The sequence below is a fragment of the Mytilus californianus genome, unplaced genomic scaffold, assembly GCF_021869535.1.
Source record: "Mytilus californianus isolate M0D057914Y unplaced genomic scaffold, xbMytCali1.0.p SCAF_5, whole genome shotgun sequence".
NCBI lineage: Eukaryota > Metazoa > Mollusca > Bivalvia > Mytilida > Mytilidae > Mytilus > Mytilus californianus.
In genome coordinates, this window is record NW_026262701.1 from 71,368,269 (window position 1) to 71,384,934 (window position 16,666).

Here is a 16,666-nt window from a genome sequence, read left to right on the forward strand (position 1 = left end):
AGATTAATATCTCAGTTAAACTGAATTTTTTTATAACCAGAACTTCATTCAACATTTTTTCTGCTGATTATTGTATTTTGCCATTGATTAAAATCTACTTAAAGATTGTATGTGTAAAATTTTGTGAAGATTGTTATTTTCCATTAATTCATGATTTTCATAGGATAATAATTATAATACTCAGTTTTCATGTATTTTCTTCATAGTGAATTTTCCTTTTCTACAATGCATAATTAATCAAACATTTACAACCATTTGGAAAGCTGGACTCCTAAAGAAAGCTATTTAAAAGAGAGTTTGAATATATTTCACTGTGAGTTTACTTGCCTAGTGACTAATTGGGGAAAAATCACTAAATTGACAACTTTTTGCATTTTGCTGTTTCAGAATTTAAAGGCATTCTGGGTAATGAATTCAGAAGCAGGCATCAAAATGTTGTGATTGGTCAGCAACATTCTAAACATTGATATTCAACCAATAGAAAACATTACCCATAATTCCTTAGATTCTGGAAGGCACATTGCATAATTGTCATGTTGTAAACAGAGCTGTATATTTTTGGTTAAAGTGCTGTTGATTCTTAAGTGCAATATTGTGTAAATTTTGTATCATTTTGTAAATCTTTTGTATATAATCACATAGATTTAGAACTGTTGTACCTCATAGATGTTGTATTGCTTCAAGAGGCGAATATATAAAATTTAATTAGTAGATGAGAATTTGTTAATGAAAGGCAGAGTTTTCATTAACTATTAAGATGATGGCATATACACATCTTTATTCTGATATTTTACAAATATTTCATAAGTTCAAACATAATTTATGCCATTATTATAATAATACCGTAGTTACATGTTTGCCAATTCTACTTGATAGGTAAAAGCTTCCATGGAGTAATGAATGGAGTTAAAAACTTTAAAATCTCTTGTCCAAAACAAGTATGATTTTTTCACAGACTGTACAAAATGTTCTTATGGTAACAGTTAGGAGTCTAAGTCTGTATTAAAGTCACTGTACATATATGAGGAAATAAAAATAAGGAAAAAAATTATCAAAATCTAAGGCCTGTTTAATACAAAGATTCTCATTATTTTTTTTCAAAATCATTTCTAGTCATTTAAATCTTAATTATTAATCAATTTTATGCACTATTATACTTATCTCAGGTTTCTTGGATGCAAGCTCATAGATTTTAACTAGTTAAAAGCTTAAATCTAATCATTTTTTGCAGTGTAGCTATTTCATTTTAAGCTATGCTCAAGTATTAGTAATGAAAATATTCAGTTGATATTTCACTCAGGTAACCTGGTTGCATAAAATTTAAAACCAGCTCTGTAATGTAAACAGTTTCCCTTTTCAGTAGTATCATTCTGTTGCTGGTGTATGTCAGATCATGAATTAAGTAACAAGTCAATTTCACTCTTCAATTGTCATTCCTTTTGACATTATTCCCTCTTTTAAATATAAAATTTTGTAAGAGTAAGTTCCCTTTGGGTAGGTAGTTTTTATTTGCATAAAGTTAAAGGTTCTGAAAACTTTAATTTTAATTTAAAATTCAACTTCATTTCCTTTTTATGAAGGTTAAAGGACACCTACCCACAAGAAAGATAACTCTGAAACAAGCAAAGGGAAATAACTCTGGAAATTGGAAAAGAGGGAATGATCTAAATAACATTCCTTTAAATGAATATTTAAGTACATTACATAGAAAATGAATAAGATAAACAACAGAAATGGATATTAGAAGTGTGTCCTTATTGCTATAATACAAATGTGAAAGACTTTTGTATGGGTAAACTTAGGGAAAAATAAGCTTCCAGAAAAAGCCATTAAATTTTGTGTCATTTATGTATAAGAATTATTGTGAAAATTTCTTAGCATAATGTATATATTTATTGTATAGTATTTTGTATAATTTATTTAAATGCGGCAATCAAATAGAAGATAGTTTGCTTTACTTTTATAGTCCCTTTTGAACATTTATACCTGAGCTATTTATGTAAACTTTTTGCATCATTTGTTGTCCATCATTCCTGAGTCAATTTTTATTTCTACAGCTTCACTTGGTGTCCGTCAGCATTCCCCATTCACCTATTATTTCAATAGCCATCATTGAATTGAAAAAATTTATGACTGCAAAATTTTAAAACCTTCATTTATTCCTAATCTCTTGAATAGGATTCATTTGAAAATAACTACTTAGTGTTAATAACCCTGCACACGGCAGGTAAATTCAACTCCAATTGACAAGGATTGTCAGTTTTCCACCAATAAAAACTGACCACCAATATAGCCGATAGCCAATTGTGCTAAAAGTGGTGTTAAATACTAACAATCAATCAATCATTGTGTTAATATTTTATTGATGGTGTTATGAAGAGTGCACTTTACTATTCCCAATCAACGTAAATTTGATTTGCACATAAACAATGCAAGACTCTGCAATAGAGTTTTTTTTGTCTTCATTTTTAGTCAAATTGAAACAATTAAAAGATAATAAACAATATTATGACTATCATTCTTTGAATGAGCCAATGCAGCAGGGGAGCAATACACTCTTTATCATGTAGTTTTAGTTTTCAGATATTTTTATATTGTTAGTGTATTGTTTTTGATTTATTTCTTGCAGTTGTGTATTACAACTGAACTTTATATTGTTTACACTTGTTAAGTACTTTCCTTGACCAAAGGAATATGTCAGAGCATTAATGAATAAAGAATAACTATACATTGTCTCAAAATATGAAATTTACTTGTACAAGGCTTAGAAACAGATATAATGTGAGGGGCTTTCCTGAGCATTTCTGTGTTGTTTCGAGTGTAGAACAAATAAAATTAATGTAACAAAATGTTTTATTTACTACAATAATATAATATATGTTCTCTATTGGAATTTTGAAACAAAAATAAAATTAATGTTTTGAGACAATATATGGTGAATTGTTTTCTGCAACTCTTCCAAATGAAAAAGCTTTGTAAGAAATCACCATTTTGAATTTTAACAGGAAAACACAAATCATCCGTGCTCTACATCCTTTCTTGTCATAATTAAAACTCTACGAAAACACTTATCATCGCCAATGTTTATACAGTCAATTCATTTTGACTGCGTAAATAGCACAGTTGCAGTATAAAAGGATATTGCTGTCACAGTGTTAATGTTAATAGGTTGATGTCAGTGTCACAGTGTTAATGTTAATAGGTTGATGTCAGTGTCACAGTGTTAATAGAAGGTAAAGATTGAGTGTTATTGATCAAAGGTCAATGTTGGTGTTAATGAAAAAAGGTCAAATAAATGTACAGTGTGATAACCAAGGTTGATAAAACATTGTTTAAATTAAGAAAAGTTGTCACACTGTTAATTTCTAAATATTGATATCACAGTGGTAATGAATAAAGGTCAACACCTAAGTGTTAATAACAAAAATTTGGTCATAGTGTTAATGACTAAAGGTCAACACCAAAGCATTAATAACAAAAATTTGGTCATAGTGTTAATGACTTAAGGTCAATACCAAAGCGTTGATTAAAAAAAAAAATGGTCATAGTGTTAATGACTAAAGGTTGACATCAAAGTATTGTTGACTCACGGTTCACATTTCAATGTTGACAAATAAAAGTAGACTCTAAAGTTTAAGTTAATGTTGCCACTGTGTTAAATTTCCAAATCTAGATGCCAGTGTAAATAAATAAAGTTTTACAACTTAGCGTTTAAGTTGAAGACATAGTGTTATTATAGATCATACTTGTTCCACTTCTACCGAATATATGGTTACGTGATTCGAATCCTCATTGAAGGTGTGCTCTAAAAGGTTCTTTTTTTTACATAAGATTTATCTCCACATATATGTTGTATCACATATTACTAAAGTATTTGAAATGCTCATAGTATATAAAAGCTACTCTTAGATGTTCTAGCTTTAAAGATTGTGTATTAGTAGCTAGATGTGTATTGTGGACATCAGTGTATTATAGGGCTATGACACATGCTAGAGGGAGACTGTATTTAGAAATAATCATAATTCTTGTATCGTAATTGTAGTAAAAGTGGAATAAAAAAATTAATCAGTCAGTAAAATGCTTTAAAAATATTTTTAGATTTTAAAAGTGTTGATCTTATCAACATGATCCAATTTTTTTTCAAAAAAGAGATATATTGTTTTGAATTTGTCAGCTCAGTTTGAAACACATTTTGAAATTTTGTAATGAGTAAAGAATTGTTTATTTCTTTTAAAAAAATCAAGAAAATGAAATGATAGGAAACTTATTCGTCAACTTTTTTTTTTTTTTTTATATTATTAAACAAAATACTCCAGACCAAAAGGTTTGATAGCCATTCATTGATATAATTTGTTTGAATTAAACTAGAAAATGCAGTCATATTATGGTATGGGTGTGTCATTGCAGTTTATTTTTAAAAGGCCTGTTTTAAAGATAAATTTATTGTTGTTTAACTTACGAATAAAGCTTGTGGTATTTTTCAGTAAGATAGCAACATATTTACGCACAAAAAATATCAAAGACATCTGGAGGTATGCATTCCTATGATTAATGGTTTTATACAGTATAAATTTCCTCTTAAAATAAAAATGATGGATCTTGGAATATTTCTTGTTTCACATTTTCTTTTAATCCAAAAGTGATAGCCTTTTTTTCAAGATTTATATTATTGAGCCCTTTGTGCTTTTTTCAAGGAATCATCAATCAGTCAATCTATATAACACTTTTAGTATCGGTCAGATATTTCAATATAGATCATATTATTGCCAGAAAGGGACCAATGTCTGAAATATGAAAAAAAAATAAAAAAATCTTCATCTTGTCGAGTATCAAGATAAATATGAAATGTACTTTAATGGTCACTTAGCAATTTTTTAATTGACAGGCTCAATGGAAAATATTGTCAACTGGCTTCAGTCGTATCATAATGTGTCAGGCATAGCCAATAACTTGGTGTTCAAAACATTTGAGATAAGTGTTACTTGTAACACATATAACAAGAATAGATATAACCCTGATCATTGTGCTTTAATTGTATATGCATAAAGTCATCTGTTTTTATTTTGTTATTTAATTAATGTCAGTGTGAGAAAGATTAATTGTAGTTCTTAGATGTTCTGAATACATGTATGTGTCTTGATTTGAAATACAGTATTTTACACTTGTGAAAAAAATAAAAAGCTGAAGATACAGCTGTTCAAATTATGCATTGTTGTTTATTTTTGTTTACTAAAGCAGCAAAACAATATATATAATGAGTTGGGGAAATTCAACATTTGAAAATTTCAATTACCATGGGTGTCTTCATTGTCTCTGGGCAAAAAAAACAAAAACAAAACTGGAATAAACTTTATACTAATTGCCTAATTTAGCAGACGTTCCATCTTTATGTTATGTGCACACTTTTGAAAAGGTTACCCAAAATGCTTCAGTAGTTAAAACAATGAATTGTGGATGTTGTGTATATGCAATAAGGGAAAAAGGACAGAGTGATTGAATGCTGTAAATAAAACAATATGACTGGTGAAAAACTGCTACTATGATACATGGTTATGATTAACATGGAATTAGTGCAGTCCCTCTTTTGTAAAAAGGTAGCTAGGGTATTTTCTGTCATGGTTGAAATTTTTGTTGATGAATTGACTTTTCATTCATAAGAGTGTTATTTTTAATTTCATAAAATCCTGAATTATGAAAAATTGAAATGAAAAAAGAATCCAACAGTTATCCGTGAAGATAACATTAGATGATAAGGTCAATTATGTATATTATCCAAAATTGAGATGAGTAATCAGCTCAAAATATTTCAAAATTTATTATTTTATTTTAAAATACACAAAGAAAATTGTGTAGGAATTGAAAACACATGTAAGAGAACAGACAGATAAGAGATTTGTTGCAAGTTTCCAAAATCAAATGAAAAGTAAAGATTAGTAAATGTATGATAGAAGATATCAGATGAATGTATGATAGAAGCATAGTAAGTGTATGATAGAAGATTGGTAAATATAAGATAGAAGACTGGTAAATATATGATAGAAGATTGGTAAATGTAAGATAGAAGATTGGTAAATGTAAGATAGAAGATTGGTAAATGTAAGATAGAAGACTGGTAAATATATGATAGAAGATTGGTAAATGTAAGATAGAAGATTGGTAAATGTAAGATAGAAGATTGGTAAATGTAAGATAGAAGACTGGTAAATATATGACAGAAGATTGGTAAATGTAAGATAGAAGATTGGTAAATGTATGGAAAAGGTTGATAAGTGTGAGACAAAAGATTGGTAAATTTATGATAAAAGATTGGTAAATGTAAGATAGAAGATTGGTAAGTGTATGACAGAAGATATATAAATGTATGATAGAACATTAGTATATGTATGATAGAAGATTAGTATATGTATGATAGAAGATGATCATCATTTGTCTTCTGAAAATAATGGAATGCATCCAGGTCATTGTAGTTTGCAAGAAAAACAAAATTAGATGAATTTATGTCTAGCTTCTGTTTGAAAAAATTTAAATACTAATCGTGATGATTGAGCAAAAGATTTCAAACAGTGATGCATGCAAAGGAAAATGTGTGTTTTTCACCATTAGGGTTTCAAAAATTGTGTTCAATGGGTTAAAACCCAAACTTCTTTAAGTTAAAATCTCAAAATTTATTGAGACAAAAATACAAAATGAAGTGGTAGTATAGGTTTTAATACGCCCGTCAAATTTTTGACGGGACGTATTATGGTATACAAATGTCCGGCGTCCGTCCGTCTGTCTGTCCGTCTGTCCGTCTGTCTGTCCGGCGTAAACATGTCGCACCGTAACTTGAGAATGACTTATCCAAATTTCATGAAACTTAACATAGTTGTTTCTTATGATGGTCAAACGATCTGTATACTTTTTGGTGAAAATTAGATTAAAACTTTTTGAGTTACGGGACTTAGTAACTAAAACAGGTGTGTGTTTTTTTTTCACATGTCGCGCCGTATCTCAAAAACAATTTATGATTATTGCTTTAAACTTTACACACTTCTTATTTATATTAATCTTAAGATCTGTATACTTTTTGGTGATGATTCAAAATTTCATTTTAGAGATATTGAGTATTTTGTTAAAAAAGGGGGAGGGGTTTTTCACATGTCGCACCGTATCTCCAAAACAGTTTATGATTATTGCTCAAAACTTTACACACTTCTTAGTTATATTAACCTTAAGATCTGTATACTTTTTGGTGGTGTTTCAAAATTTTATTTTTGAGTTATTGAGTATTTGTAAAAAAAGGGGGAGGTGTTTTTCACATGTCGCGCTGTATCTCAAAAACAATTTATGATTATTGCTTTAAACTTTACACACTTCTTATTTATATTAATCTTAAGATCTGTATACTTTTTGGTGATGATTCAAAATTTCATTTTAGAGATATTGAGTATTTTGTTAAAAAAGGGGGAGGGGTTTTTCACATGTCGCGCCATATCTCCAAAACAGTTTATGATTATTGCTCAAAACTTTACACACTTCTTAGTTATATTAACCTTAAGATCTGTATACTTTTTGGTGGTGTTTCAAAATTTTATTTTTGAGTTATTGAGTATTTTGTAAAAAAAGGGGGAGGTGTTTTTCACATGTCGCGCTGTATCTCAAAAACGATTTATGATTATTGCTTAAAATTTTACACACTTCTTAGTTATATTAATCTAAAGATCTGAATACTTTTTGGTTTTGATTCAAAATTTTATTTTTGAGATATTGATTTTTTTTTTTTAAAGGGGGGGTTTTCACATGTCACGCTGTATCTCAAAAACGATTTATGATTATTGCTTAAAATTTACACACTTCTTAGTTATATTAATCTAAAGATCTGGATACTTTTTGGTTTTGATTCAAAATTTTATTTTAGAGATATTGAGTTTTTTGTAAAAAAAAAAAGGGGGGTTTTCGCATGTCACGCCGTATGTCAGAAACTATTTATGCTTATTGCATAAAAATTCACACACAAGACGACGGGCGTATCATGCGCTCATGGCGCAGCTGTTTATTAAAGTTAAGTGAAGGTGTGAATGTGATTTGAGTATTTGGATACTGAAGTGATAGAAAAATTGAGAGAGAGATAAGAACTCAGATTTTTGTTTTGTGGTTTTGGTATGCCTAGAAATCAAAGGCTTCATAACAGCTAACACATTTCTGTTGAGATGGCTATTTGAGGTGGCTTTTGTTTTTTCTCCATATCAGGTCATGGGTTGATGACTTTATGAGGTATTTGTCACTGTCTTCAGATCAGGCCATTAGTTCATGGATATTTGAGGTGTTCAGTAATGTCTTTCTATCAGTACATCGGTTCATGGCTATTTTGGGTATTTGTCATTGTCTATAGATCAGGCCATGACATTGTCTATAGATCAGGCCATGAGTGCATGGATATTTGAGGTGTTCCTCATTGTTTAGATCTGGTTATTGGTTCACATTTTAATCATGGATTATATTTATATATTAATAAGCATCAAATCATCATTTTGTGATTTTTTTCCTGTTACTTTTCTTCAGAAGAACCAACTACAGAAGCACCAGTAGAAGAAATAACTTCAAAACCAAGCAAAAAATCCCAAGACACTAATTCTTCTGGTAGATCCATCTAACCACTTTATGAAGAGTTTTGTATTGAAAGTTCTGTATGTAAAATGACTTGGGTAAAGTGACTTGTTTTGGTTTTGTCCTGAAATTTTTTACGGAGCAAGAAGAAAATAACGTTTTGGTAATACCTTCTTGAAAAACCTATTTTTTCATCATTATTGAAGAAGTAAACATTTTGAAACTTTCTAAACATTTCATTTAGATAGGGTAGTAAAGAATCAGAAACGGATTTAGAGAAGGCCCAGGGCTTACGGTCTTAAAACGTTCGAGTACGATTATTGTACTCAGACTCAGAAATCAACCAATCAAATTACTAGATTTGGTGTTTTAAGCACGAATTTCATACTCCCGAGTACTGAGTAAAGTTTTATGACCGCAAGGCCTGCCCCTCCCTTATGGAGTCTCATATCTGATTTTACAAGTATCACTCTAAATTTTAGTCTGCTAGGAGCAGGGGGGTTTCCAACCCAGGATAAAGGGGGGGTTCAACTATATGTCCCCATTCAAATGCATTGATCGTCAAAAAAAAGGGAGGGGTTCCAACCCCCAGAACCCCCCTGGATCCTCCACTGTAAGAGCCACCCACCCCTTTTCTTGGAGGGAACCTATAAAAGTCCAGGACCTCACACCCTTTACATTTATGCTGTAAACAAGAACTGTGACTTTCTTCAGGAGGGCTTTTCACTTTATTCTGAAATTCATATGGTCCTAAACCTTTCAAATTTGAATTATTTTTGAACCCCTGTAGAGTTAAAAATTCGAAACAAATCATAAGATTTAAATATGCTAAAACTCTGGTCAATATTGAATTTTTTTAAATCCTGAAACAACATTTGATACTTAACACCTTATTGTACAATCAAAGTTTTAATATAAAAATAAGCAGATGTGCTAATTGGTGGCCCATGAAACAAACTATCCACCAGAGACCAAAGGCAGATCATTTCCAAATAGAATTCTGATTCTTTAGAAACTTAGAAATAACAATAAAATTAGCCAATGAAAAATGAGAATTGTGATCATGTGATCTTAGTTTTGGGAGAGAAAAAAAATAGTACAATAACAGTTGATGCTATTCTAAAATGAACACAGAATTGTAAAAATTTCTTCATATTGAACAAGAGTGACTCTTTCAACAAAATGCTGGAAAACTAGAGAGAGTCCAAAATGTGCAACACCAAGGTAAGATGACCCCAATCTGATGAATATAAAATGTTTGCTTTTTTATATAAAACTATGGCAAAATTCAAATAAGAAAGTGGCTTAAAAATCTTTTTTAGCATGAAATTCGACAATGATATAATTGGTATTATCTTCAAGTTTCCTGTACAGTACATTTCTTTAGGGAACTACCATCTAACTTCAAAGGGGGGTTTATGGTTTTTTCCTAAAAAAATATTCTGATCCCCAATTTGATGAAAAAAAATATTATGGTCAAGCAGATGACCAAAAAAAATATTCTGAATCCAGATTTCCACCATACCGTATAGTGTTAAATTTTGAAAAAAATAATTTGATTGATAGCGTCGAAAAACTAAAAAAAAAATATCTGACTCTGACAAAAAACCATAACCCCGCTCTCCCACCTTTGAAGTTAAATGGTTGCTCCCTTATATCAGTCGGAACAATATTATGGGTCTACAATGTACTAAGTAACAGCATATTAACACATTCAAGTTATCAGTTATTGGTGTTGGTATACCATTGATCAATAAAAGGAGGTTTGTCAATGGGGCAATACACCAAAGACGTCTAGATATGATAAAAAGAGGAGATGAGGAATAAAAATAAGACCATTACTAAATTGTCTCCCTTTTGTAACATCATTAAGGGAGATAACTAATGCTTCTAATTTTATAAATTGAGAATCTAAAATAATCTCTGCTCTGCTTTGTGAATGTCAAAAAGTGAAAATATTTATCAAGTCACTTTACATCAGAACTTCAAAAGAACTCTGACATGGGAAAACATTTCTGTTATGACCTAATTGCTTACCATATTTTTATTGCGCTGCCAGCAAGATAAAAAAAATGCTGATTGTTAGCTTTTCTTAGCATAGGGTCAGGTTATCAAAAGCATACTTGCAGTTATATTTTATTTATGGCTTTTGCTTGAAAAGTGATTAAATGCAAGCACTCTGTATAATGATTCATGCATGGAAACAATGCAACTAAAATTGTCTGCTTATAAAAATGTTGATTATTAATACATAATATCATAGGAAGGGCATTGATCATATCCATATTTTCTTGCAATTTTTGTGAATTTTAAGTTTTTGTGTTTGTAAGACCTATTTGAAAAAAATGTTAGCTGTATAAAACTAAATTACTTTCTTTGAAACAAAGTAAAACTATGGAAATTAACCTGAATTAAATCAATTTGCCTTCATAATTAAAAGTTTATTATCTTTTACATATAACAATCTAAATTAAGCAAGACAATATGGATATGAAATGATTGTTTTTGAAAAATTGTTTTAAATCAATTTTAATTTAACATAGTAAGAAAACATTAATAATTTTTTTTTTTTAAATTTACCTTGCATTGCATTTCCATTCTTGTATTCCTATATACTTCACTAAGGCTTTTTCATTGGTCCATGGCTTATACAGCTGGTTGAGGTTTCTGAAAGTTTTTTGGCCTGATTCGGTTGGCTTTTTGTATTGCATTCCCCAACTGCATGTTTTGATGGTTAAAGAAGTTTAAAGAATAAGTTGTGTCAAGGAAATTGTATTGTCTTTTCTTTTTCTTTGCATGTTGTATCCTTCACTGACACCTGCTCTTTAATATTGTGCACTTTTTTATGATGTTTCTTGTTTTTATTATTATTTACAGTAGTCAATAGTTTTGATGCACGTTCTAATGAATCTGTCTATAAATCAAAATATAAGATTTAGTCCTTCATTTAACATGGCAAAAAAAGTCATGCAATATATTTTCCATAACTTGTAAGATTTTGTACTTTTGTCTTTATTTGAATTTTATGATGAATTTTATGAAACAATCATATTTCTTCTTAAGATATTTGTTAAATTAAAAAAAAGGATAGAAACATTGTTAGAATTGTTGAGAGGTAGTTGAGAAACTCCCTAAAAATAGAAAATGCATTTAGATAATATGTTTCTTTGAAATAAGTTTCAATTTTGGTCAAATACTTTACTTGAAGCCCCACACATAAACAATTCATACATGAAAAACAATTTTCCAATTTTATATTAGAGATCTAGTAATGTTTCACAAATATCAAACTTTTGATATCAAAAAAAGAAAAAATCAATTATTCCTGATCGTTTAAAATGTTGATGAAATATATAGTTTAAAAAAGCTTTACTTAGCCTTAGTGAATATTGTTATACTAATATGTCTCATGATGCATTTTTCAATATTTTCTTAAGTAAACTTTTGCATCGTTCTTTTATTTGTTGTAAAGTAAATGTTTGTTTATTCTAGATATTTTGATGTTGTGCATATTTTGTGCATGTTGTCTGCATGAATGTTTGCAGAATAACAGGGTAAGTCACATGTAACTGTTATGTTCGTAAAATGTGAAGACGATGATTTCATGGAATCAACTTTATTATATGTTTTCAGGGTTACAAGTAAGTCTGTTTTGTCTATTTGATTATGGTCTTATCAGTAGATGAGACTAAAGAATAACTTTTCTGGCAAAAGCAACTAATTTTAAAAATCAAGTATAAAGAAGATTCTAATGGGGAAATTAAAATCCACAATGAAAATAAAAACAAACAGCACATGGCCAAATGAAAAACGTTGAACAAACAAAAGAAAAACATTGCACATAAAAACAAAGAAAAAAGATAAACAGACAACAACAGTCCACAAAACAAATGAAAAAAAGAAAGTACTAAATATTTAGCAACTAGAACCCCACTAAAACCCTGTTTTTAACTCAAGTTCTGCAGAAAAATGTAAAAGAAACAGTTCCTACTCCACAAGTAGCACCTGTTGTGGTCACTGAATTACCTTCATTTATGATCCCTAATTTCAGCTAGGTTAGCAAAAATTTTAAGGCTAATTTTCATAATTTCAAGGATTAAATTAACTTCTGACACAAGCTGTTCATTGTCCTTTGACCTTGTAGTTTTCAGAATCAGGTCTGAACCTCAGTAACTACACTAGTAGGTGAACAATATTTGATTTGTTTATTGGTTGTGAAGGTTATTGTCTAACATATTTCAAAAGGCCTTGACCTCATTTTCACTGTTCATCGCCAGATTATGTTTTTAAGGATTAAGTGTTTCTTCGTAAGTACAATTAATAAGTCCGATAATGGTATTTTGATTGGTTGTTAGATTATATATTCATCTTTTACATTTCTATATGACCTTGACCTTGTTTTTAATCTTAATAGTTATAAGTGCATCTGACATATATGTCATATGACCATGACCTCATTTTATCTCTACACGCTAAGTTTTCAGAATTACATTTTTGTTCAGTAATATACATGATAGATCATGTGCATTGATTGTTTGAAGGAAATTCCTTCTGAAATAGGTTATATTGACCTATAATGGTTTATTTACAAATTGTGACTTGGATGGAGAGTTGTCTCATTGGCACTCATACCACATCTTCTTATATCTTTTGATCCAATTTTTTCACCATAGTGATCAAATTGGGTCTGAAGATTGGACATGTTTCTCAATAACTATGGTGACAGGGTAAAAAAATCTGATATGTGAATTTATTACAAACTCTAATTGTCTGTCTGACATATGATATGTCTTGTGGCCTTGACCCCATTTTGATGTTTATATGGTCAGGTTAAGTTTTTCAGGCTTTTATTTGTTCTTCATCAACCATACAGGTCAACAATAACTGGAATGTAGATTTGCTTTATTGAGTAAGTGTTTATGGCCTGGATCTCATTTTTATGCTTCAGTGGTTAGCGTTGAGGCCAACTTGAGCGTAAAGTGTTGATTTAGGTCTGAATCTTAGAAATAAACATGATAGATGGAAATATTTTCTATGTGAATTTATTAATGTCCATTACATTTGCACTTAACAGATTTCACATGACCTTGACTTCAGTTTTAGAGTTTTCCAACCAAAGGTCAGTGTTTCCCTCAGGGCACTCCGGCTTCTTCCACCAATATAAACTGACCACCACGAAATAGCACAATAGTGTTGAAAGTGGTGTTAAAACACCAATCAATCAATTAATCAATAAATCAGTTTCGTAGTTTATTATAAAAATAAGGAGAGTTGCAGCATTAAAAAATGAGCAAAACCAATACCATTTAGTAAGCTTATAAGAGAGCTACCATTTGATTTTTATGGGGGGGCTAGGATGAAATTTGAAAAAAATAGGCAGGACAGGAGTTTTGAGTAAAAAAAAAAGGCAGGATGAAACACTTGCATGATGTACAAAAAGTCAATGTTTAACATGGACAAAAATATAGTCAAGAAATATGTTAATACATTTATTTTCAATTAGTGAAGCTTTTAATCCTTAGTCTAGATCATCAAAAGAAATAAAGATTGAAATAGATTTAAAGTTGCTCTATTTTACTAGGATTTGGCAAAAATATTACATAAGAGCAAATACTGGTATTTTACTGATTGTAAATGAGGGAAAAACAACTAAATCATCTTTAATTAAATTAGAATTGCATATACTTCAGTTCATCTGAGTTCAAAAGTAATATGTTGGCTTTTTGCTTCTACATGAATTTACAAAAATCATAATGTAAAGGATAAGTTTTGATATTTTTGAAAACTATGAAATTGTTTTATGATGTCACATAAGATAATTGCATTCAACTGAAAATTGTGCTTAACTTATTTAATTTTAAAAATTTATTGTTGTTTGAATTGTAGAAATATTCTAATCATTATAATCAACCGTTAATATTTGCCTATTTTATTTATAGCCCAGCAAGTCCCACTTGGAATCGTGATTGCAATCATTATTATCGTGGTTATCATCTTGTTTATTGTGATTGATGTCACATGTTACTACAAAAGGAAGTGTGGGGTCTTCATGTGTATCAAAGAAAAGGTTGGCAGAACTGGTTCCATGGAAACCAGGAGTAAGGAGAAGATAATTGAAGAAGGAGATGCAGATGGGTAAGCTCGAGCTCAGGCTCCATAGTAAAAAATTAGTACTTTGAAGTTTACATTACTTTTACGTACAGTTAGACTTAGACGTATTTACACTTATGTACAGGCAAATTTGCTTTTAAGAATTGATGCCTTTTGTAATTAAATAGGGTTTAAAAGCGTTGATTGTGCACACATTTTCAGTATGCAAAATGTGCTTCAGTCAACACTTTTACACACCAATACAATAACAAAATAAGCATTCAATTCATAAATACAAATTTGTCTGTCATTACTTAAAATAACATAAGTTCCCAGAAAATTTTGCATCACAATTTAAAAAATTTGACGTCATATTTAAAAAGGGGTTGTTGTATCATGTCAGAAGGTTATACAGTGCAAGATCTAGAGTAATTCTGAGACAATTCAGCCAAATACCAAAAAATGTAAATATGTCTTTCAGAACTTCTTGCATCAGTCTATGTTAGTTCATACAAGGGTCAAAGTTTGTTTTTTTATTTTATTTGTATCTTTATCAAACAGTATTATTTTAGCATCCCTTGAAAATTAAAATCAGACTGCATTTATTATGAATTCCTTGTTACAATGCAAATATTTTTCAGCTAAAGAGTGCAGCTCTTTTACCATTTTTAACTTTATTATATTACATAATTTGAATTATGAAATTAGATACTTTTTTTTTATTTTTTGGGAAAAAATCTTATGAAAATATGAGTAGAAATGTTGGCCATTTTTAAAAAAATATTAGTAATATACATCTCTCATTTGCAATATTTATCTCCAGTGATAAAAGAAATGTTTTAAAAGCATAATAGGACAAATCCGATATACCAACACGTGAATATTTGATTTTAAAATAGTAATTAAGAGCAATTCTATACATTTATTTAGTACACATAGCCACAAGGCCATTTACGGTCTTTCCATTTTAAAGTTTTCCACAAATCTTCTCTTCTGAAATCACTTGAAACAACTTAGTCTGAATAATTCCTACAGTATTAAGTTATTTCAAATGATTCTTTTAAATAATCTATATGACCATCATGTCTATAAAAATTAAACACCAATTTTACTTTTATCCCTGCAGCTAAACTATCAATAAAGGAATTAGTCTTACTCAGAAATATCAAATGACCCTTGATATTTCACCAATATGGCCCCTGTTACTATATAATAACTTCCCTCTCTAAAATCTGATGACATTATTGCTTTGGCCATTTTTGATTGATTTATACAAGTATGCTCAGCTAAGATGTTTAGGTCATTTTCAAAGGACAAAGTTCACTTTTGCCAAAATATGAAAATTCAACTTTATGAAAAGGCCCCAATTTGATGCTTAAATTGATCTATTTTAAAAGGCTTTGATCCGAGGTCTACCAAATCTCATCATTAGTGTACATTAAAGGCTCTAAAATAAGCACATTTTGAAGATATTGTCAAAACACAATGATTTTGTACATTTTTTTGCTAAAAGCTTCAGAAAAAAAACCATGACCGCAAATTATGATAAAAAGTTTTCTGTAACTAAAAGTAAGAAAGGTTTAATATTGAATCCCTATACACAGCAATTTTCTTGATAAAAAATTTACCATGCAAAAAATTATTACAAATTATGGAAATATTATACTATAAATGACATTACAGCATAAATAATGCTTAATTTAGGGGTTATAACAATATAACTTGGTAATACATAATGTGATGAGCCATTAGGAAGTCATTTTGTATTGATAGTTATATCACAACTATTTATGTGTTATTTGTTGTATTTTGGCAACATTGAAAAAAAAATCTCACACTATTTAAAGCTTTGTGAACTTACTCTTTTACTTCCTAGAAAGTTATACTGGTTACACCTAGAAAGTTATATTGGTTACACCCAGAAAGTTATATTGGTTACACCTAGAAAGTTATATTGGTTACACCTAGAAAGTTATATTGGTTACACCTA

At 29.7% G+C, this 16,666-nt stretch overlaps 1 protein-coding gene and 1 long non-coding RNA gene across 5 annotated transcripts in view; both read left to right on the forward strand.

Moving 5' to 3' along the window:
- LOC127702997 (neural cell adhesion molecule 2-like) overlaps nt 1-16,666 on the forward strand; it is a 94,134-nt gene that overhangs the window by 59,787 nt on the left and 17,681 nt on the right. For 3 of the 4 annotated variants that reach the window (XM_052207359.1, XM_052207362.1, XM_052207360.1), the window contains 2 exons: nt 8,542-8,619; nt 14,526-14,721. In XM_052207359.1, the coding sequence (XP_052063319.1) occupies nt 8,542-8,619; nt 14,526-14,721 (274 nt within the window). The remainder of the gene's footprint in view (nt 1-8,541; nt 8,620-14,525; nt 14,722-16,666) is intronic. The other variant, XM_052207361.1, reaches the window with a different exon arrangement.
- Nucleotides 1,316-5,205, forward strand: LOC127703008 (uncharacterized). The gene is made up of 2 exons (XR_007982634.1): nt 1,316-3,168; nt 3,203-5,205. It is a non-coding gene; the product is annotated as an uncharacterized LOC127703008 (long non-coding RNA).